This window comes from Mus musculus, chromosome 2 (assembly GCF_000001635.26).
Source record: "Mus musculus strain C57BL/6J chromosome 2, GRCm38.p6 C57BL/6J".
Taxonomy (NCBI): domain Eukaryota; kingdom Metazoa; phylum Chordata; class Mammalia; order Rodentia; family Muridae; genus Mus; species Mus musculus.
This window is the reverse complement of record NC_000068.7, coordinates 73,134,098-73,151,939: the sequence shown is the minus strand read 5'-3', so window position 1 is coordinate 73,151,939 and position 17,842 is coordinate 73,134,098. Positions and strand designations below refer to the sequence as shown.

Here is a 17,842-nt window from a genome sequence, read left to right as displayed (position 1 = left end):
GAAGACCTAAGTTCAGTTCCCAGCAGCCACCTTGTGGGGACCCAGTGCCTTCTTCTAACTTCTGCAGGCACTTACATACATGGATACACACACACACCTTTTTTTGAAAAAATGTGTATTAATCAGGAATGTACCTAGGTTATTATGGTTTATTATTTGAGTGTATATAACACATACATTCAAATAATATATAAATTCAAAAGTATATAATATATTCAAAAGGTTTTAAAAGATAAAATTTTTAAAATGAGGATGATAAAATTCTTAATTTGATGTGATAATATTAATGTAGGGCTGAAACTTTGTGTCCTACTTTTCTATTGCCATGAAGAGACACCATGACTAAGGCAACTTATAAAAGAAAACATTTAATTGGAGGGGCTTGTTCACAGTTTCAGAGAGTTAATTCATGATCATCATGGCAGAATAGGTTTGTAGGCAGGCATGGTGCAGGAGCTGTAGCTGATAGCTTACATCTTATCCACAACTTCAAGGCAGAGAGACTAACTAGAAATGGTGTGGGTTTTTAAAAGCCAACAAGGCCACACCTCCTAATCCTTCCCAAGACCATTCCACCAACCCTGAACTGAGCATTCAAATACATGAGCTTATGGCCATTCTCATCTAGACCAGCACACTATGGTAGGTTGAACTACGTCCTGGGTCCAGCAGTAATTGTTCTAATACTGACGAGGGCTTTGAACAGTGATGCTTTTAAGCAGCAGTGGACAAGGGTGAGGGTTGAGCTAGTTTTCTTTCCCTTTTTGCTTTATGCGTGAGAACCTCTGCATAACTGACTACGACTACAATTAATCAAATAATCTTCTTTAACACTATATTTTACTTAATTTACAGTCATATTTAGGAAAGATCTATTGCTAGGTTTTTAGAGAATAAGGTGACTTCATATTTGGTCATATAAGCATATAAGCATATAAAACTAAAAATTGCTAGAGAAGAAAAACTTCTATGTCATTTACTCTCAGAAATTTTCTTTTACTTTTAAATTGAAGCTTTTATTTGTAAGGGTCAGGTTCAGCTCAATATTATTTTAAGAAATGGGATTTTATTCTTAAAATACAAGGCAGTAAATGCAATGAAATAAAGAAAATATTTGAGAATGGTTTGCTGTATAGTCACATGCCTTTTGGAGTTGGATTGTAAGTCATGCCAGAGCAGCTCCAGAACTTAGCACCGTGCGCCTCTCTCTGGCACTCTGCCAATCATAGACCAGATGCGCTGTTTCTCTGTCACCACAAAGAACCTACCTTCCTTCTATTGCTGCTAGGATTTACATCTTGCCTTATGTATTATTTTTATTTCTGACTTTTGCTTTTTTTTTTTTTTTACAATTTATGCCTACTTAATTAAGCTTGCTCAATTTCAGGAGGTTGATTTGTGTTCTTTCTGTATTTTTTCACATGGTTTCTATGTTTCCTCTGTATATTTTATGATCCAAATCCATGAGCATGAGCATCCCATTGCCTTTACCCCCATTTTGGTAGAGCTCTTACAGGACACCACTGCATTGGGTCAGACGCCCACTAGAGACTATCTTGGGAAGGATTAATCTCAACAGAAGTTGTGGACTGAGCCACATTACTTTGGAAAAGGATTAAGAGTCCAGTAGCATGGTAGATAGTGTGTTCAGTATACTGCATAAATGGTATGAGTCTTAGTGCACCCTGTTCTCAATTTGAGGATAGAAGTTGGGAAGTGCAAAGGTATTTGACTCCTCTCAAGATAAAGCAAAGGTGAGACTGATTTGGGGTCGTCAGTTTGTATAGCACGTAAGAGAGAAGTAAGTTCATCTAAGCACTGATAGAAAAGGCTAGGCATGTCACTGGTATATACATACATGTACATATGCATACATACACACACACATACATACATGTACATATACATACACACACACACACACACACCAGTGGTAGAACACTTGTCTAGGATGTATAGGCATCAAAAACAGCAGCTCCATCCAGAGCTGGGCTTGGTGGTATATGCCTGTAGTTCAAGGCCATGTAGGAGCACATAGTGAGACCCTGTCTCCAAAACAGGAGGAAAAATTAAAAATAAAAACCAGAGGCATGGTAGCTCACACCTGTGCTTCCAGTGCACGGGCAATAGGGGCAGGGTAATCACAAGCTTAGGCTCGTCTATTCTACAGCATGGGAACTTATTAAACATAAACAAACAATAAATGATAGCTGAGAGTTAGATTGTGGCTGGGAAAATAACCTGGCTTGTAAAATGCCTACTGGCAACTTGAGGACTTGAGTTTGGATCCCCAGCACCAATATGACAGCTGTGTTTGGTGATGGAGAACAATCAAGGAACATACCCATCATTGATCTCTGACCTCCACGCATAGATGTTCACACACACACACACACACACACACACACACACACACACTATACATACACACATACATACATACATACACACACACACACAATATCTATCAATCTGTCTGTCTGTCTATCTATTCACCTTTTCTTTTCCAATAACCTGCCAAACACAGAAAAGACTATTAAGAAGACATTCCTGTGCATATGATCTCCATGGCCCTCAGCAGTACCTAGCTTCTCTGTTCTGCTCTGTTGTAGCTGTTTCCCTATGCTCCCCAAAGCTGTTACTGTGCTTATTACTGTGTAATTCTATGCATTCTTTACCTCTACCAGATGACCTTGCCCCCAACTCCAAAGACCAAAAATCTGCAGACAGAAATAATTTTATTTTCCACTAACCAAACCTGATTTACTCTTCTTATCTGCCATACACTTTTTTTTTCTGTTGCTTTTAAACCATTTTTTAGACAGTTCAACTATATACTAGAATATTGGCACTTTAAAAGTATACATTTCAATGGACTTTTAGTATATTTGTAAAATTATGTTTTGTCCAGCAATACCCCTTCCTTCCCTCTGTCTGTCCCTGCCTCCCCCCATCTGTCCCTCCCTCCCTCCTTCCCTGTATAGATTGCTTACATTGTATCTAAAATTACTGGGAGCAGAAGTGTTTCTGATGTGGATTGTTTTTTCATATTCTTCATTATTTGCACATGCCTTTTGTTATATTTTGAGCATAGGATCCAAATTCTAAACACAGACCCATTTATGTTTCCTATACAGTGTATATGCGTATATGCTTGTGGTGTAATGACAGTCTAATGCAGTCCTTCATTAGAATTCCTTCATTCTGACTGCCACTAGTCCCATGAGATCACATGTGGGGTTTCTCACTTGTGGACTTATGTCATTCTTCAGAAAGATGGAGGTTGTGGAGGTCTCCAGGTTTTTGAAATTGGGAATTTTCAATGATTTTGTTTGTTTTATGCCTCCCATCCCCCAACTTCCCACACCCTTACCCCCGTCCCCGTACACAGGGTTTCTCTGTGTAGCCCTGGCTGTCTTGGAATGTTCTCTGTAGACCAGGCTGGCCTGGAATTCAGAGATTTTCCTGCCTCTGTCTGGGATTAAAGGTGTGTGCCACTATGCCTAGCACAGAATTCTCAGTTTTATATAATACTTGTCTCTATCAAACTAGATTTTTTTCAGCAGTTTTCAGATTTTTCATTGTCAAATAAAAAGTTTGGTGCTACAACTTTCTAAATACTCCGTTCAATTACATGTATATTTTAACTTTTTACTCATTGTCACTGTGTTTGTGAGGATGTTCATGCTACAGGGTTGCATGTGAAGGTCAGGAGACCCCTTTGTGAAGTCAGTTCTCTCATCCACCTCTAAGTGCATCTGGAGGTGGGATTCAGCTCTCAAGGCTTCAAACCATCTTGATGACACAATTGCCTTTTCTTTACGATCATTAAATACTTCTGAGAAAGTTAGTCCTATTTACAGTCTTTAATGGTAGTAATTTCTTTAACATTTACAAATGCTTCTGCACCCTACTTCACAGCAACTTTATATCCATGTTCTTCCTCGCCTGGCATGAAACTGGAGGGCTTTGTTTTTGTTTTTGTTTAGTTTTTTGTTTTTAATATATATGTCTCTTCTATTTGTTGCCTTCTTTTCCGTAACCCTGACTAAAAGCCGTGAGCAGAAACTACTGCCACAGCCTGCATGGCTGCACTACTGCCACAGCCTGCATGGTTGCACTATTGCTACAGTCTTCATGGTTGCACTACTGCCACAACCTGCACGGTTGCTTACTGTCTATGACTTGAATTCAGCCGAACTCAAGTTTTTAAGAGCTAGGAGGAAGATATTAAGAGACCTGACCTTTAACCAGTAAAGTCTAGTTTCCGATAGACTTTGGTTTCTTTGTCCAGTCTGATTAGCATAATCATTGTGGTCCACATTTATCAGCCTGACTCCCACCAGAATGGCCCATTAAGGTCTACGGTAGGATTATGTACCTCACAGATGATGAGTGACTGTGAGGATGACGATGGTGATGACTTTTGTGTTTTTGAGTTAGGGATTCTATTTGCCTTTGCTGTTCTGTAACTTGCTCTGTAGACTGGGCTGCTCTCAAACTCAAAAAGGTCCATCAGCCTCTGCCTCCCTAGTGCAGGGAATAAAGGCACGCACCATGCCTGACTAAACACAACCCTCATAACTGAACATAGAGAATTGTGGAAAACGTGGCAACATTAAAAAGGTTTCTAAGTGTGTGGCAGCCAAAAATTTATTCATGATTAAACATGTAACGAATACAAGGTGTTTCTGACAGCATTCGCCTGTTTGATTTTAGATTGTTCAGCTTGCTGGCTGAAAGGGTTTTTTGTAGTTTTTTGTTTGTTTTTGTTTTTTATCAAATGAAGAGTTTGGGCTTGGAATTAAGACAGAATTTTTAACAGTTTTTGAAATGGCCCAGCCAGGTGGTGGTGGCACACACCTTTAATCCCAGCATTTGGGAGGCAGAGGCAGGCGGATTTCAGAGTTTGAGGCCAGCCTGATTTACAGAGTGAGTTCCAGAACAGCCAGGGCTACACAGAGAAACCCTGTCTCGGGGGAAAAAAAAAAAAAAAAGAAAGAAAGAAATGGCCCTAAAGTGACTTCTGCCATCTTGTACTTGTATTTTTGTGAAGGGTCTTCTCAGCATTGGCAGTCAACTCTGAAACACTGAAGGTGCTGTACATGCGGCAGTATCAAAGATTCAGCCGGCATTTAATTCTTTATGTAAACCCCCATCTCATAGTATGCAAGTTGCTCCAGTTTCTAATAAATGGTAATATATGCATTCAAAAATGGTTTTAAAATAAAATCTGTATAATTTATTATCAGTAAATACTTGGTTCATTTGCATATTTCATATACCTCTATACACAGGGCCATTAAAATTTGCTCAGGTATAACGAGGTTATTAATGGGAGAAGTCTTAGGAACCCTGCTTTAGCCTGCAGCTCTGAACTCTTCCTCATTTCTTCTGTAAACTGGTTCCAAATACTTACAGATCACATGATGAGGCAATTTTGTGTACTGATTACTTTTGTTAAAGCTTTAGCCAAAACCCTGAGAAGAAACAACTTTAAGAATTTATTTTAGTTCTGTGGTAATGGGGGCAGTGTGGCAGTAGGACCAGCTCCAGGCCACACTGGCAGGAGTGGCAGCTACTTACTTACAGCTTTGTGCAGCAGGAAGGAAACAGAGGACAGGAAGCACATCTGGGCTATAAAACTGTAAGACCTTCTCCTGATGACCCACTTCCCCCCGGGAGGCTCCACCTTCTGATAGTTCACAGTCTCAGATAGCAACACTGGTGGGCTAGGAACCAGGTGTTTAAAGACGAGAACCTGTGGGAGATGTTTCACATTTAAATCATAACAGCTTTCCCTATGTGGTAGAATCCCTAACCATGACTAGAATTAATTGTCTAAATATAGGTAAATTCTAAGTTTGTATCCCTAGCCTTGATCTAGCCTTTGAGCTCCAAATGAGTATATTTAATTCCTGGCTGATTCCCCTTGGATTTTCAGACATATCATGGTAGTGTATCCAAATCCAAGTGCAAGAGCACTGCCTCAACCCAACCTTCTCCATTATTTCCTAGTGAATGTGCCAGCTCAAATCCAGGGTCCTGTGTACACTAACCAGTCATTACCTCTGAGCTCCATCCCTGCTTCTCCTGGTAATCCTTAATCCTTTTCCTTCCATCATAAACACTACACCTAGGATTTGTTTCCATACTTAAGCATTAGATTGTTAGATCTATGATTAGTATGCCCATAAAACTACAAGCTAATATAAAATTCAGACAGGTTTATCCTTTATAATACAGAGAATATATTTTTCATATTTTTATTACTTTTATGTTTTTACAGTCCAGGTGTTGGCCCCTCTTGGTCCCCTCTCCCACAGTTCCTCATCCCATTCCTCCTCCCCTCCAGCCCCCATCTCCAAGAGGATGTCCCCCCAACCCCACCAGGTCTCCCGACTCCCTGGGGCCTCAAGTCTCTCAAGGGTTAGGTGCATCTTCTACTGAGGCCAGACCAGGCAGTCCTTGGCTATATATGTGGCAGGAGCCTCAGACCAGCTTTTGTATGCTGCCTGGTTGGTGCCTTAGTGTCTGAGAGATCTAGGGGTTCTGAGTTAGTAATGTTAGATGGTTACATAAGCAGTCCAGGTTCATGTTCCAAAATCTGCATTTCTTTATAATGTATGAGATCTTGAGTAGGAGAGATGGCTCAGTGGTGAAGAGCACTACTGCTCTTACAGAGGACTGAGTTCAGATCTTAGCACCCACTGTGGTGACTCATAACTATCTGTAACTCTAGTTCCAAAGGGTCTGACGTCCTCTTCTGACCTCCATGGGCACCACACACACATATCACACAGACATACATGCAGGCAAAGTACTCATAAGTAAGAACATCTCAGGGGCTAGAGAGATGGCTCAGTGGTTATTTGCTGCTCTCCCAGACTACTTGAATGCAGCCCCAGCTCAATCATCAGGAGGCTCACAACTGCTGGGTCCCGGAGATCCAATGCCCTCTTCTGCCCTCTGTAGGCAGCTGCACACATATGGCAGACATAGCCGACACGCATGAATAGAAATCTTTAAAAAGAAATATAAAATCTCAAATGGCTAAAATGCATTAAAGATTAACGCAAAGGGATTAGTAATGTCTTTACTCATTTGTGCCGAAAGTGAGTAAAGTATATATTTTTCAACTAACTAAATTTATTTAAGTGGAAATTTTGACTGCTCGTTTTTATATGTATTATTAATATATTATATCTATTAATATGTATGCTTATATATGTAACCATAAGAGAAACATTTACTTAGCCTATAATTTATTTTATCTAGATAACCCCCTTTTGCTCCAATTAGATGTTTTTCAGATCAACTGTAGGATTTTAATTTTTTACTAAAATTAATTTTTCTTTTATGTAAGAAAAGGACATACTGAAAATATAGCACCTACTGATTATTTACGTGAGATAATCTTATCTGAGTGCAACCTACTTCTGGTTTGTCTCAGCTAAAACTGGCATCGTTCAGTAATCTAATACAACAGTAGCTTCTGAGGAGAACACTGTTGGTGGACTGCAGTGGACTTGGTTCCTAGTTTATAGTGTGAAAGAAAAAACACCAAAACGGATGCCAGAATACCTCTGTGATACAGCCTCTGTGCTTGAGGCAAGATTGAGTTACTTTTAAATGAAGAGAACCTGAAATTCCTTCACTAGTGATCAGCACTCATTGAGGCCCTGTGGCTTTGTGAAAATGTTTATTGTCACAAAAGTATTTTATACTTTTTATATGATTAAAATTTAATTCCCTTTCTTATTTTGAATTGGCTTTCTTTTGTCTACTTTCTTTTTTTAATGAAAAGGATGAATGGAAGGAAGTATAAGATGGTACCTCTGTTTCCTTCTTTTGTATAATCTTGTTGCATGTCTCTACATAAGCTGTTCTGGCCACTCATCATAGTAACCAGCTGGGCCATTTCACCTGCTGGAGCCATTAAAGAGGACTCTCTCCCCCTAGATTAATCCCCTCCGACATTAGTTTTTTTGCACTGACAACTGCAGCAGGCATTCAGGATTTGCAGGTGGCCAGTGTGACGCACATAATTGCCTACAATTTTAGGCAATGAATAAAAATGGTCTACATTACTTGTCAAAGGTTGTATATGCAGTGCCAAGTGAGATCTATGGGAAGCCTTTTAGGGTTTAAAGAACAGTTAATAGCAAGGCTGCACAGGGCTTTTTTAATCATAATGCATTTGTAATATAGCACTTTGATCTTCTCCTTGTAGGAAATGGTGTTACATTAGCCACTTTTAAACATTTATGAGTGAAATTCAGTTATAGAAGAGTAAAAGTGATTATTCTTAAGCAGAACATGTTCAATTTCATTAAAAGTTTTCGTCTTGCCCCTTCCTTGTTAAAATCCATGGGAAGTCCTTTCCCTGGGGGACTTCAAATCAGGATCGAAGGATATAGGGCCTTTTCTTTATTTTTCTTGTTGGTAACAGTAAGATTTGCAAAGAAGGTATACTAAATATAGAGATAATTTATACAAATGGACATTTACAACACAATAACTGGTCATAGTAATATAAAAATACTCTCAGGAAATCTATTACTAATAATTGTGTTGCAACAAATTTTAAGAAATGAATATTTAAAGCAGGTCCATAAATTATCTTTACAAAAACAAAACAAAAAAATGTCCTCAAAACAGAAGGCCCAGATGATTCTCAAATATGCCTCTTGTGGAAGAGCCCGGTTTGACCTTTCAGCCCCGAGAGCCTTTTATTAACACCTGCCAGGCTGTAAGGAGCCCTGGCCACACGCAGCTCTTAGACTCGGGCCCACAGAACTGATGAGGAAAGGCTGGAAGGGCTCAGTTTGTGTCACTTGCTGTTTGGCGTTTCCATTTCACAGATGATTAATCTTTCTGTGAAGAAAGGCCAGAGAAACAAAGCCCGCCAGCCTCTTCCCGCAGTTCCTCCTTCTGAATGCACACTAGCTTGCTAACTAAAAGGCCTTTAGATTTCCAGCAGAGAGAGATGTTCTGAAAGTGAATGCAGCTGGTTGGAGGTCACCAGTGCAGGGCTCTTGCCATTGTGTAATGGAGGCTTTGGCAGGTTGGGGTGGGGGGAGCAGTGAAGAAGTGACAGGGAGAAGGGGTTGGCAAAAAAATTAATTCAGAAGAAAAAAGGTTTGGGTCAGTTCATTTAATATTTTGTAGTAAATAGTCAGTCATAGGTTCAATTAGTTATTTTGTTTATATTTTTAAGGAAAAGCTGTACTTTAGTCTCTCTTTAGGATACGCCCCATTTCATACTAGCATGTAACATCACTAGATAACATTGACTCTGAAATTTTATCTTTGATGTGATTGAGTTGTCTTGCAGTTTTTCATATTGTTATGTTAACTAATTTTGCTGACTTTGTACACTCAAAATTTAATGTTTCATCAGTATTTCATCAGTTTTCGTTTGAGATACAAAAAATGTATTTCTGTTCATTACAAGAGTTATCTTTATTTTGAGGACTTAAAACTTTTAGCTCTTAGTGTCCAACACTTACTGCTCATTTTGTATTTACTTTTTTCTTGATTGTGTGCAGGACATAATGTGCAAAGTCAAGTCTTGGGTTATAGATCAAAAGAAACCTGTTCGCTTCTATCATGACTGGAATGACAAAGAGGTACGTGTAAATACTGTGTCTGTTACTGCCTGAGCTCTGATTGCTTAGAGAGCAAATTGGGCTGCTCAGTATCTTATACTTAGTAATATATAGTTACTTTTATTTCTGTCAGCCGGTGTAAATTCCTAAGCTTTTTTTTCCCTTTTCCAATCTCCCACTTTAAATATTTCATAACATCTAACCCTTTATAAACAAAAGTATTATAAAAATGAAAATGTTTACTCAAAGAGTTTTCATGTTCAAATTATTCAATGTTTTACTCCGTATTTACTAAGCTTTTAAAAAGGGTTCTTTCTCTGTCTCCTACTCTAGATTGAAGTGTTGAATAAACACTTATTTTTGACTTCAAAACCAATGGTCTACTTGGTGAATCTTTCTGAAAAAGACTATATAAGAAAGAAAAACAAATGGTAAGTGTTTTTTCCCTGGATACTCCCACATACGTATCTCTGGATATACCCACATACGTATCACTAACATAAGCATATAGGTATGTGTGTATGTGTGAATAATGTGTTTGATTTTAATATCTTTTCCTCAGAAAATGTTAAAATTAGAAAGTTTTGTCTTGTGTTACATTTAAAAGGTAAGTCTCCTAAATGATTTACACTAAGAGAACATTACAAACTGAATTAAATTGGGAAATTTTGAATCATACATATTTGCTTATCAAATTTAACTTTTTAAAATATTTTGTTTAGTTTTGTTACAAAATGAGAGTAAATGTATTTGGTGCAATAAAGTGTTTGAAACTGAGATCTTGTAGCCTCATTAATACTGCAGGTGACCTTAAGACCACTACTAGGGATTGCAGCTGGACATAACATTTTAAAACCCAAATTGAATAGTTTGAGAGAGACAGACAGATAGACAGACAGACAGACAGACACAAAACCTAGGTGTAGAAAAGGTTGAGATACTGGCTTGAAACTTCCAAAGTGTATCAAGGTAAAAGCTGCATTTGTGTGTTGCCATTCTAATATGTAACTAAAGTGTGCGAGACTTGTCACCCTTGCCTACAGTTCAGAGACCGCTCTTGTGCTGGCGTGGACATGGAGGCATGTGGCATAGTGCTCGCTTTGACTTGCCTCACTAGACCCTCAGCATTTTATAGTATTAAGTCATAGAAACAAATCAAAACTATACAAAGAAAAAGATCTGAATTCTCCTAAAATATATTGTCGGTTTCTCCCTGTACTTCATTAAGTACTTAGATGCACATGGTTTCAATTTTCCATTAAAAATTCTCATTTCCATATGATATCAAAGAGTGAGAAGGCTTTAAACTGAAAAATAAACATTCATAGACTGGAAGCCAAAACAATAATTAATGTCAGATGGTTAACTCCAATAAATCATTAGAATAAATTCTGTGAAATTACTGCAACTAAAAATGCCCTGTTGATATTACTGTAAGACATTCCGTGTCCCTGATAGGAAGCTGAGTTTAACCTCTTTATTGGCAATGTTCTGGAAAGAATACTTTAGCGTAAAAATGTTGTTCAGGCTGGTCATTGTCCTCTAAAAAGTAACTAACTTTAAAACATAATCAGTTCCATCCTGTTGCAAACTCTAATAAATTTGATGATTAATGTGTTAAAAATTGTTTGCTTTAAGAAAGAATTTTTAAATTTATTATTTGACTTAAGTTAATAAATCTTGTCATAGAAGTCTGAATGGTAACTTCTCCTGAGGCTGGGTAGAACAATACAGACATCAAAGTTTACATGAAAAGGGATGAGTCGGTTTCCTTGCCCAAAGGGGCTTCTCACACCTGTATTTCGATGATTACAGGTAGAACTCCCTGGCTCTAATTGTATAGTAAATACCATTTCCCAGACCCTAATGGTAGACAGACTGCTTAGGAGACGCCAGTCTGTGATTTAGCTGTCGCCAGACACCCCATGTTTCTTGTGAGACCAGTTGTGATGATGAGATGGTTATAACCATTGAAACTGCTCTTGTCTAAAGAACAAATTTTAATTTGTAACAACATCGACGTATGAATGGTTCTATTTATAAAACCAAATTTTTGTAGGTTTTATGTATAGCTAATGATCTGGTCTGACGTTGGGATATGTGTGGTGGGGGGAGGTGTCCAGATCTTGTGGAAGTTAGTGTAATTGTAGCTGAAAGATCAAAGACTGGGTAACTGAGTGATGTTCCAGAAGAGAATTTACCACATAGCCATTTTCTGTACAGTTTCTGCCGCCTGCTGTTCCTATTTTCCCTCAAGCTAGCCATTGACTACCCCCTGTGCATCCCTGCTCGTAAAACATGATTGAGGAAGTATTTGTCATGTATTTATGAGTGGGAAACACTGTGTGATAGGGAATGGCATCTACTGGAGCCAGAAAGATTGCCACTCTCCTTCCATCCAGCCACTCGGCTGCAGCTTTAAATCCTCTGTTTATGTAACATAGCCTTCATATTAAAGCACAGAAGGAGTTTTTATTATGAAAGATAAACACACTAGGTTTTCATCGTGTATAATACTGCAAGCAAATATAAATAGTTAAAATTCATTTTAATTCCTAAATCCATTTGCTTCTGTTAGCATCTTGCTTTTTGGTAATGTTTGTATCTAAGCCCCAATTGCATCAGTTGCTCCCTTACATGCCCTGCAAACAAGAAAACAAACAAACTTGTTTTAAGGTTAGCATGTAATATTACTGTAGCAAATAGGACTGATGTGGGAAGCAGTAATACGTGTACTCACAGGAGCAGTAATAAAGGTGGTAGGGAGTAAAGCACTTGCCTAACTTGTATAGGGTCCTGGGTTGTCTCCAGCACCAAAGGGAAAAGAAGTCATACACGTGCACGCGTGCACACACACACACACACACACACACACACACACACTTGTATTTTACATGTAGAAAACTATTTTTGGTGGTTAGAAAAGATCAAGATAGGTCTGTGACTTTGACCCCAAGAGGAAGACTATATTTCAGGTCACATTTCTAGAGCGATAAACATTTTTGGTTACTGGCTAAAATCCACTTTAAATGGTAGAGTGTTATATTTTTAATTCTAAGTTTTGTTTTTAAAAGAAGCATTTTGGTAGATAAGGCTATTGTATACGAACTGACCTTTTGAAAGGGAAAAGCTAGACTGGGTCTGACTGTCCACTGCTAACAGTGCTGAATTCATTAGTTCATTGATGGGTGAGTAAGACCTAAGTCCTGAAGAGAAGCTGGTGTGGCAGCTAGGTTGGCAGTAGCTGCGTTATGATCAGATGACAGTAATCAAGGTACTGGAAAAGACTCTAGGGAAAACGTTAATGTTATTATTACAAATGAATGAATGAATAAAACTATGTGGAAATTTTTGTTGATTTTGGTAGTTGCTAGTGATTTTTGAGCACTTCATTTTCTAAGCATGCTCAGTTGTTACAAGCAGGATTATTCCCAGTGTTAACTTTCACTTTAGGTTGCTTAGTGAGTCATGGTGTCAAGCAGGTATGGGACATTCAAACTGTCAAACCACTGCTTAATTGGAGGTTTAAATTTCAATCTTTGTACCCTTGTGGCTCTGTTAGTAATATATGCTGTCCAATTATGGAATCAGTAGAACAAACTAATTTTAGATATTTTTACACCTAAGAGCTACCAATTATGTTTCGCTCATGTGTTTCCCTGTCCTTACCGTTCTTTAAACTACTGATAAGGACAGTTAGGTCTTGTCTATTTGTACACATAGATGTTTATCTAGAAATACAAATAAAATTTAAAACAGGCACACTTTTTACATAGATCTTGGTTAATAAGTAAATCATTTTAAATAATGAAATTGCTTCGAGATTCATAGAAAAATATTTGGGAATCTTTTCAAGCTTTAGAACAATCAGACTATGTCAAGGTCACAAAATTTTAAATTCACAAAAACATTATTATTAAACTGTATACATATTATGATTCAGTTTTTTATTTTTGTTTCATTTTGTGTTTTGATTTTTAGCTTTTCATGACATTGTTTCTTTGTATAATCCAGACTTTCTTGGAACTTACTTGTAGACCAGGCTGGCCTCAAACTTAGAGATCCGCCTGCCTCTGGCTCCCTAGCACTAGGATTAAAGGTGTGCTCCACCACATCAGTCATTGATTCAGGTTGTTTTCCGCCCAACTTTCTGCTTTTGTTAGTTTTTGATATTTGTTACAAAACCAATAATAAGTTCAAAATGATATATATTATGTAACCTGGTGTAGGGGAAAATCATGGAATAGATTTATTCTTTTCCTACTTTACCAAATTATTTTTAATATAAATGTAATTGATTGATTTGCATATATATGTACATGGTACATGCCAGAGCATGCTTGTGGCCATCAGAGAACAGCTTAATTTCTCGCCTCGCACCCTATGAATCCTGGGATGGGATTCGGGTAATCAAGGCTGGTGGCAAGTGTCCTTACCCAGGGAGCCACCTCACCAGCCTCTGAATCATATTTCACATGTATGTGTGTGTTTTCATGTAATAATATTTGTGAATTTCTGGGTTTGTTTTGTTTGTGGTGGTTGTTTTTTGATGAAACCAAGATTGGCCTTGAACTTGAAGCAATCCTCTTGCCTCATCAAGGCCCAGGGATTATGTAGGAGTGAGCCAGACTTCCGTTTGGTTTTCATTAATTGGTTTTTGGTTACTCTTTCAGCAATTTCAAGTTCTTATCAAGTGGCGATGGTATACTAGTGCACATCATGAGGACGATGATCATAGAAGTGTATCTTTCTTTGTAAGGAAAAGACTATTGCCCCACAATAAATGCATATGTGAAAGCCTGGTTGCGTGTTTTGTTCAATGTGATTTATGGCTCATTATCTCTCTTTGTAGAGTAAATTAAAAAATACTATGTTAGGAGCATCCGTTGTCATTTCCGTGAGCATCATCTCCTGAGAGTGATTCCTGAGTGATATAATTCATCAAATGTATAGGATTGTTTTTCTCTATAAACAACAAGCACTAAATAATTTTTTCTAGCTTCAAGAGAATAAACAGTTTAAGCCCTATTTAAAGACAGCAGGTATTTTATAGAATTCTCTCAAATGATTTATTTATGCATTTCCTCATATACTAGTTGTTCTCAACCTTCCTAATGCTGTGACCCTTTAATACAGTTCCTCATGTTGTGGTGAGGCATAACCATAAAATTATTTTCATTGCTACTTCCTAACTGAAATTTTGCTACTCTTATGAATCATAATGTAAATATCTGTGTACTCTGATGGCCTTAGGTGACTCCTGTAAAAGGGTCATTTGACCCCCAAGGGGTTGTGACCTACAGGCTGAGAACCACTGTCATACACAGACGTACACATGTGATCTAAAAATATGAAAGAATTTTGTTTATAATTCTGCAGTGCTCTTCAAATTACCACTGGTTCATGAAGAACCCCCTGATGCCTGTCCCTACTCACTAGAGAGTAATTCAAGGTAAATTCCTTTAAAACCCATATATTAGAGAATAATGGCCTCAGATCTGATTTTGTTTCCAAAACAATGACTTAAGATAAGCTATAATCAAGAGTGGGAATTCTAGGGACAGCAGAGATGATTCAGAGGTGAAGAGCACTGGCTGCTTTTCCAGAGGCCCTGGATTCTGTTCCCAGCTCCCACATGGTGGTAGCTCAAAACCATCTGTAAGTCCAGTCCCAGGATATCCAACACTCTTTTGGTCTCTGTTGGCATCAGGCATGCACACGGTACACAGACATGCATATAGGGAAAATCCCATGTACATTAAAAAATAGTAACAATAATAAAAAATGGAATCTGACTAGTGGTTGGTAGAAGTGGAGGAGAATTTTGAAGTTCAGAAAATTTAAGACTGTTGGAATTGACACAGCCTTGTGTGACTAGCATGACATCTTAGACAGTGTACACGTTTGCCTGGGGCAACACAAAGGAGAACGCTACTTTGGACTATTTTGTTCATTTTGCCCTATCTGTGCAGGAAAAGAGAAAGAGTTACTTTCTCTGACCTTTGCCCTCGGTGCTGCATATTCTCTAGGTATAAAACTCTCATTTAAAGTTGTAGTTCACAGAAGTGGATGCTCACAGTCAGCTAATGGATGGATCACAGGGCTCTCAATGGAGGAGCTAGAGAAAGTACCCAAGGAGCTAAAGGGATCTGCAACCCTATAGGTGGAACAACATTATGAACTAACCAGTACCCCGGAGCTTTTGACTCTAGCTGCATATGTATCAAAAGATGGCCTAGTCGGCCATCACTGGAAAGAGAGGCCCATTGGACACGCAAACTTTATATGCCCCAGTACAGGGGAACGCCAGGGCCAAAAAGGGGGAATGGGTGGGTAGGGGAGTGGGGGTGGGTGGCTATGGGGGACTTTTGGTATAGCATTGGAAATGTAAATGAGCTAAATACCTAATAAAAAATGGAAAAGAAAAAAAAAAGTTGTAGTTCACCAGACTTTTAGAAGGCTAGCCCAAATGGCTATACACCATGAGTAACATATCTAGCAGGAAAATGGACTCTAAGAAAGTCTGAGAATATGCTTTAGTTCTAAATGAGGGAATAGCTTTTACAAGAAATGTGATTTATTAAGAAAAACATTGCTTTGCTAAGTGTGGCAAACACCTTTAATCCCAGAACTAGAGAGACAGAGCCAGAGGTAGATCTCTGTGAAAGCCAGCCAGAGAAACATGGGAAGACTGTCTCCAGGAAGAAAAACAAAAGGAAAGTACAATTTGAAGTACTAATATTGTGGACTCTGCTACTCAGTATTTTGTTGTTTGGTTTGGTTTGGTTTGGCTTTTACTTATGCAGATTACATAAGCCATCTGATAGAGAGCAGTTCGTTCTATTGTTCATATAAAATGTATTCCATATAAACAAAATTCTCCAGACTTAATTATCATAGCTCAAAAGTAATCTAGTAACAGGAAAAGGGACTTGTTTGTCCTGAGATGTCTTCTGGATACTAGATGTGTTCCTTAGTTTTTCTTCTGTTGCATGAGTAAGGAAGCAAACTGCATCCCATGTCATTGGTGTTCATGAGCTCAGTGAGACTCCCAAGTATCACAGTCATCTCTGTGGCCCTACAGCTTCACTGTTTGTAAACGACCTTATTGTTGCTGCTTAGCTTCCTTTAGTATAATTTTAAAAATCGTCATTGCATTAAAATTGTTTTAAAACTAAATTAGGAATTTGTTCTATTAAAAGCCCTTTTAAAACATCTCTCTGTTTCTCTGCGTGTGTATGGTTGTGTTTGCAGTGAAGGCTAAGGATGAAGGATGCAATCCCTGGACGCTGCGTGGAGGGGATTCCCTGAAGGGCCATGCCTTCCCATACTAGAATATTCTGCTTTCTTTCACTTTTGCTTAGCGTGTGCAAAGCATGTGCTCTATTACTAAGCTATATGGCCTCTAAATTTTACAATTTTTAAATGAAATACTATAAATTTACAAAAAAAATATAGTGTTTGTGCAGATATCCAATGGTTCTGCATCTTCACATTCTGGTTTGTCGAAATTTCCCTGGCTGGCATTTCATGGAGTGTTTTGCAGGCCGAGCACCCAGCTTAGGGGCACCTTTTCTGCAAGGCTGGAGAGAAGCCCTGACTTTCCCCTATTCCTGTTGTCCTGAGTCCTACCATCTCCCCTGAAGGTGGGCAGTGGTTGATTTGGCTATATTTGGAGAAACGTGTGTATGTGAAAATAAAATACACATGTAGAATTGGCATATCAATAGTCAAGACTAGTAATACTACCTACTGTGTTCTCTTAAGTTTCCAAGAAAGGATCTGTCTATCAGAAACATTAATGCCGTGATATACACCATAAGAGCTTGTTTTAATTTACGTTGTGCAGACCGTTCAGTTTAAGTGAGACGTGCTTTTTGGTGTCTGTGTCCATTTTTATTACCAGTTTTTCTGCTCAAAAATATATTCTGAGATAGTTGACATAAAAACTTTGAGTTCACTCTCAAAGTTTTATAAGATTGGGACTTTGTATAGGTATCCATTCTGTCTTTTAAAAAATACTTTAATATAGCAATGAGAACATTAATTTCATAAAAAGTATCATTAAGAATGTTTAGTGAGCCGGTCAGTGGTGGCGCACGCCTTTAATCCCAGCACTCGGAAGGCAGAGGCAGGTAGATTTCTGAGTTCGAGGTCAGCCTGGTCTACAGAGTGAGTTCCAGGACAGCCAGGGCTACACAGAGAAACCCTGTCTCGAGAAAAAACAAAAA

General features: G+C 38.3%; 1 protein-coding gene across 2 annotated transcripts in view; it reads left to right on the top strand.

Moving 5' to 3' along the window:
- Ola1 (Obg-like ATPase 1) overlaps positions 1-17,842 on the top strand; it is a 121,647-nt gene that overhangs the window by 62,508 nt on the left and 41,297 nt on the right. Inside the window, exons 6-8 of one of the 2 annotated variants that reach the window (NM_030091.1) lie at positions 9,552-9,632; positions 9,945-10,042; positions 14,285-14,413. In NM_030091.1, coding sequence (NP_084367.1) covers positions 9,552-9,632; positions 9,945-10,042; positions 14,285-14,369 — 264 coding nt within the window. In that variant the 3' untranslated portion in view covers positions 14,370-14,413. Of the gene's footprint in view, positions 1-9,551; positions 9,633-9,944; positions 10,043-14,284; positions 14,414-17,842 lie in introns of those variants that run through there. The other variant, NM_025942.2, reaches the window with a different exon arrangement.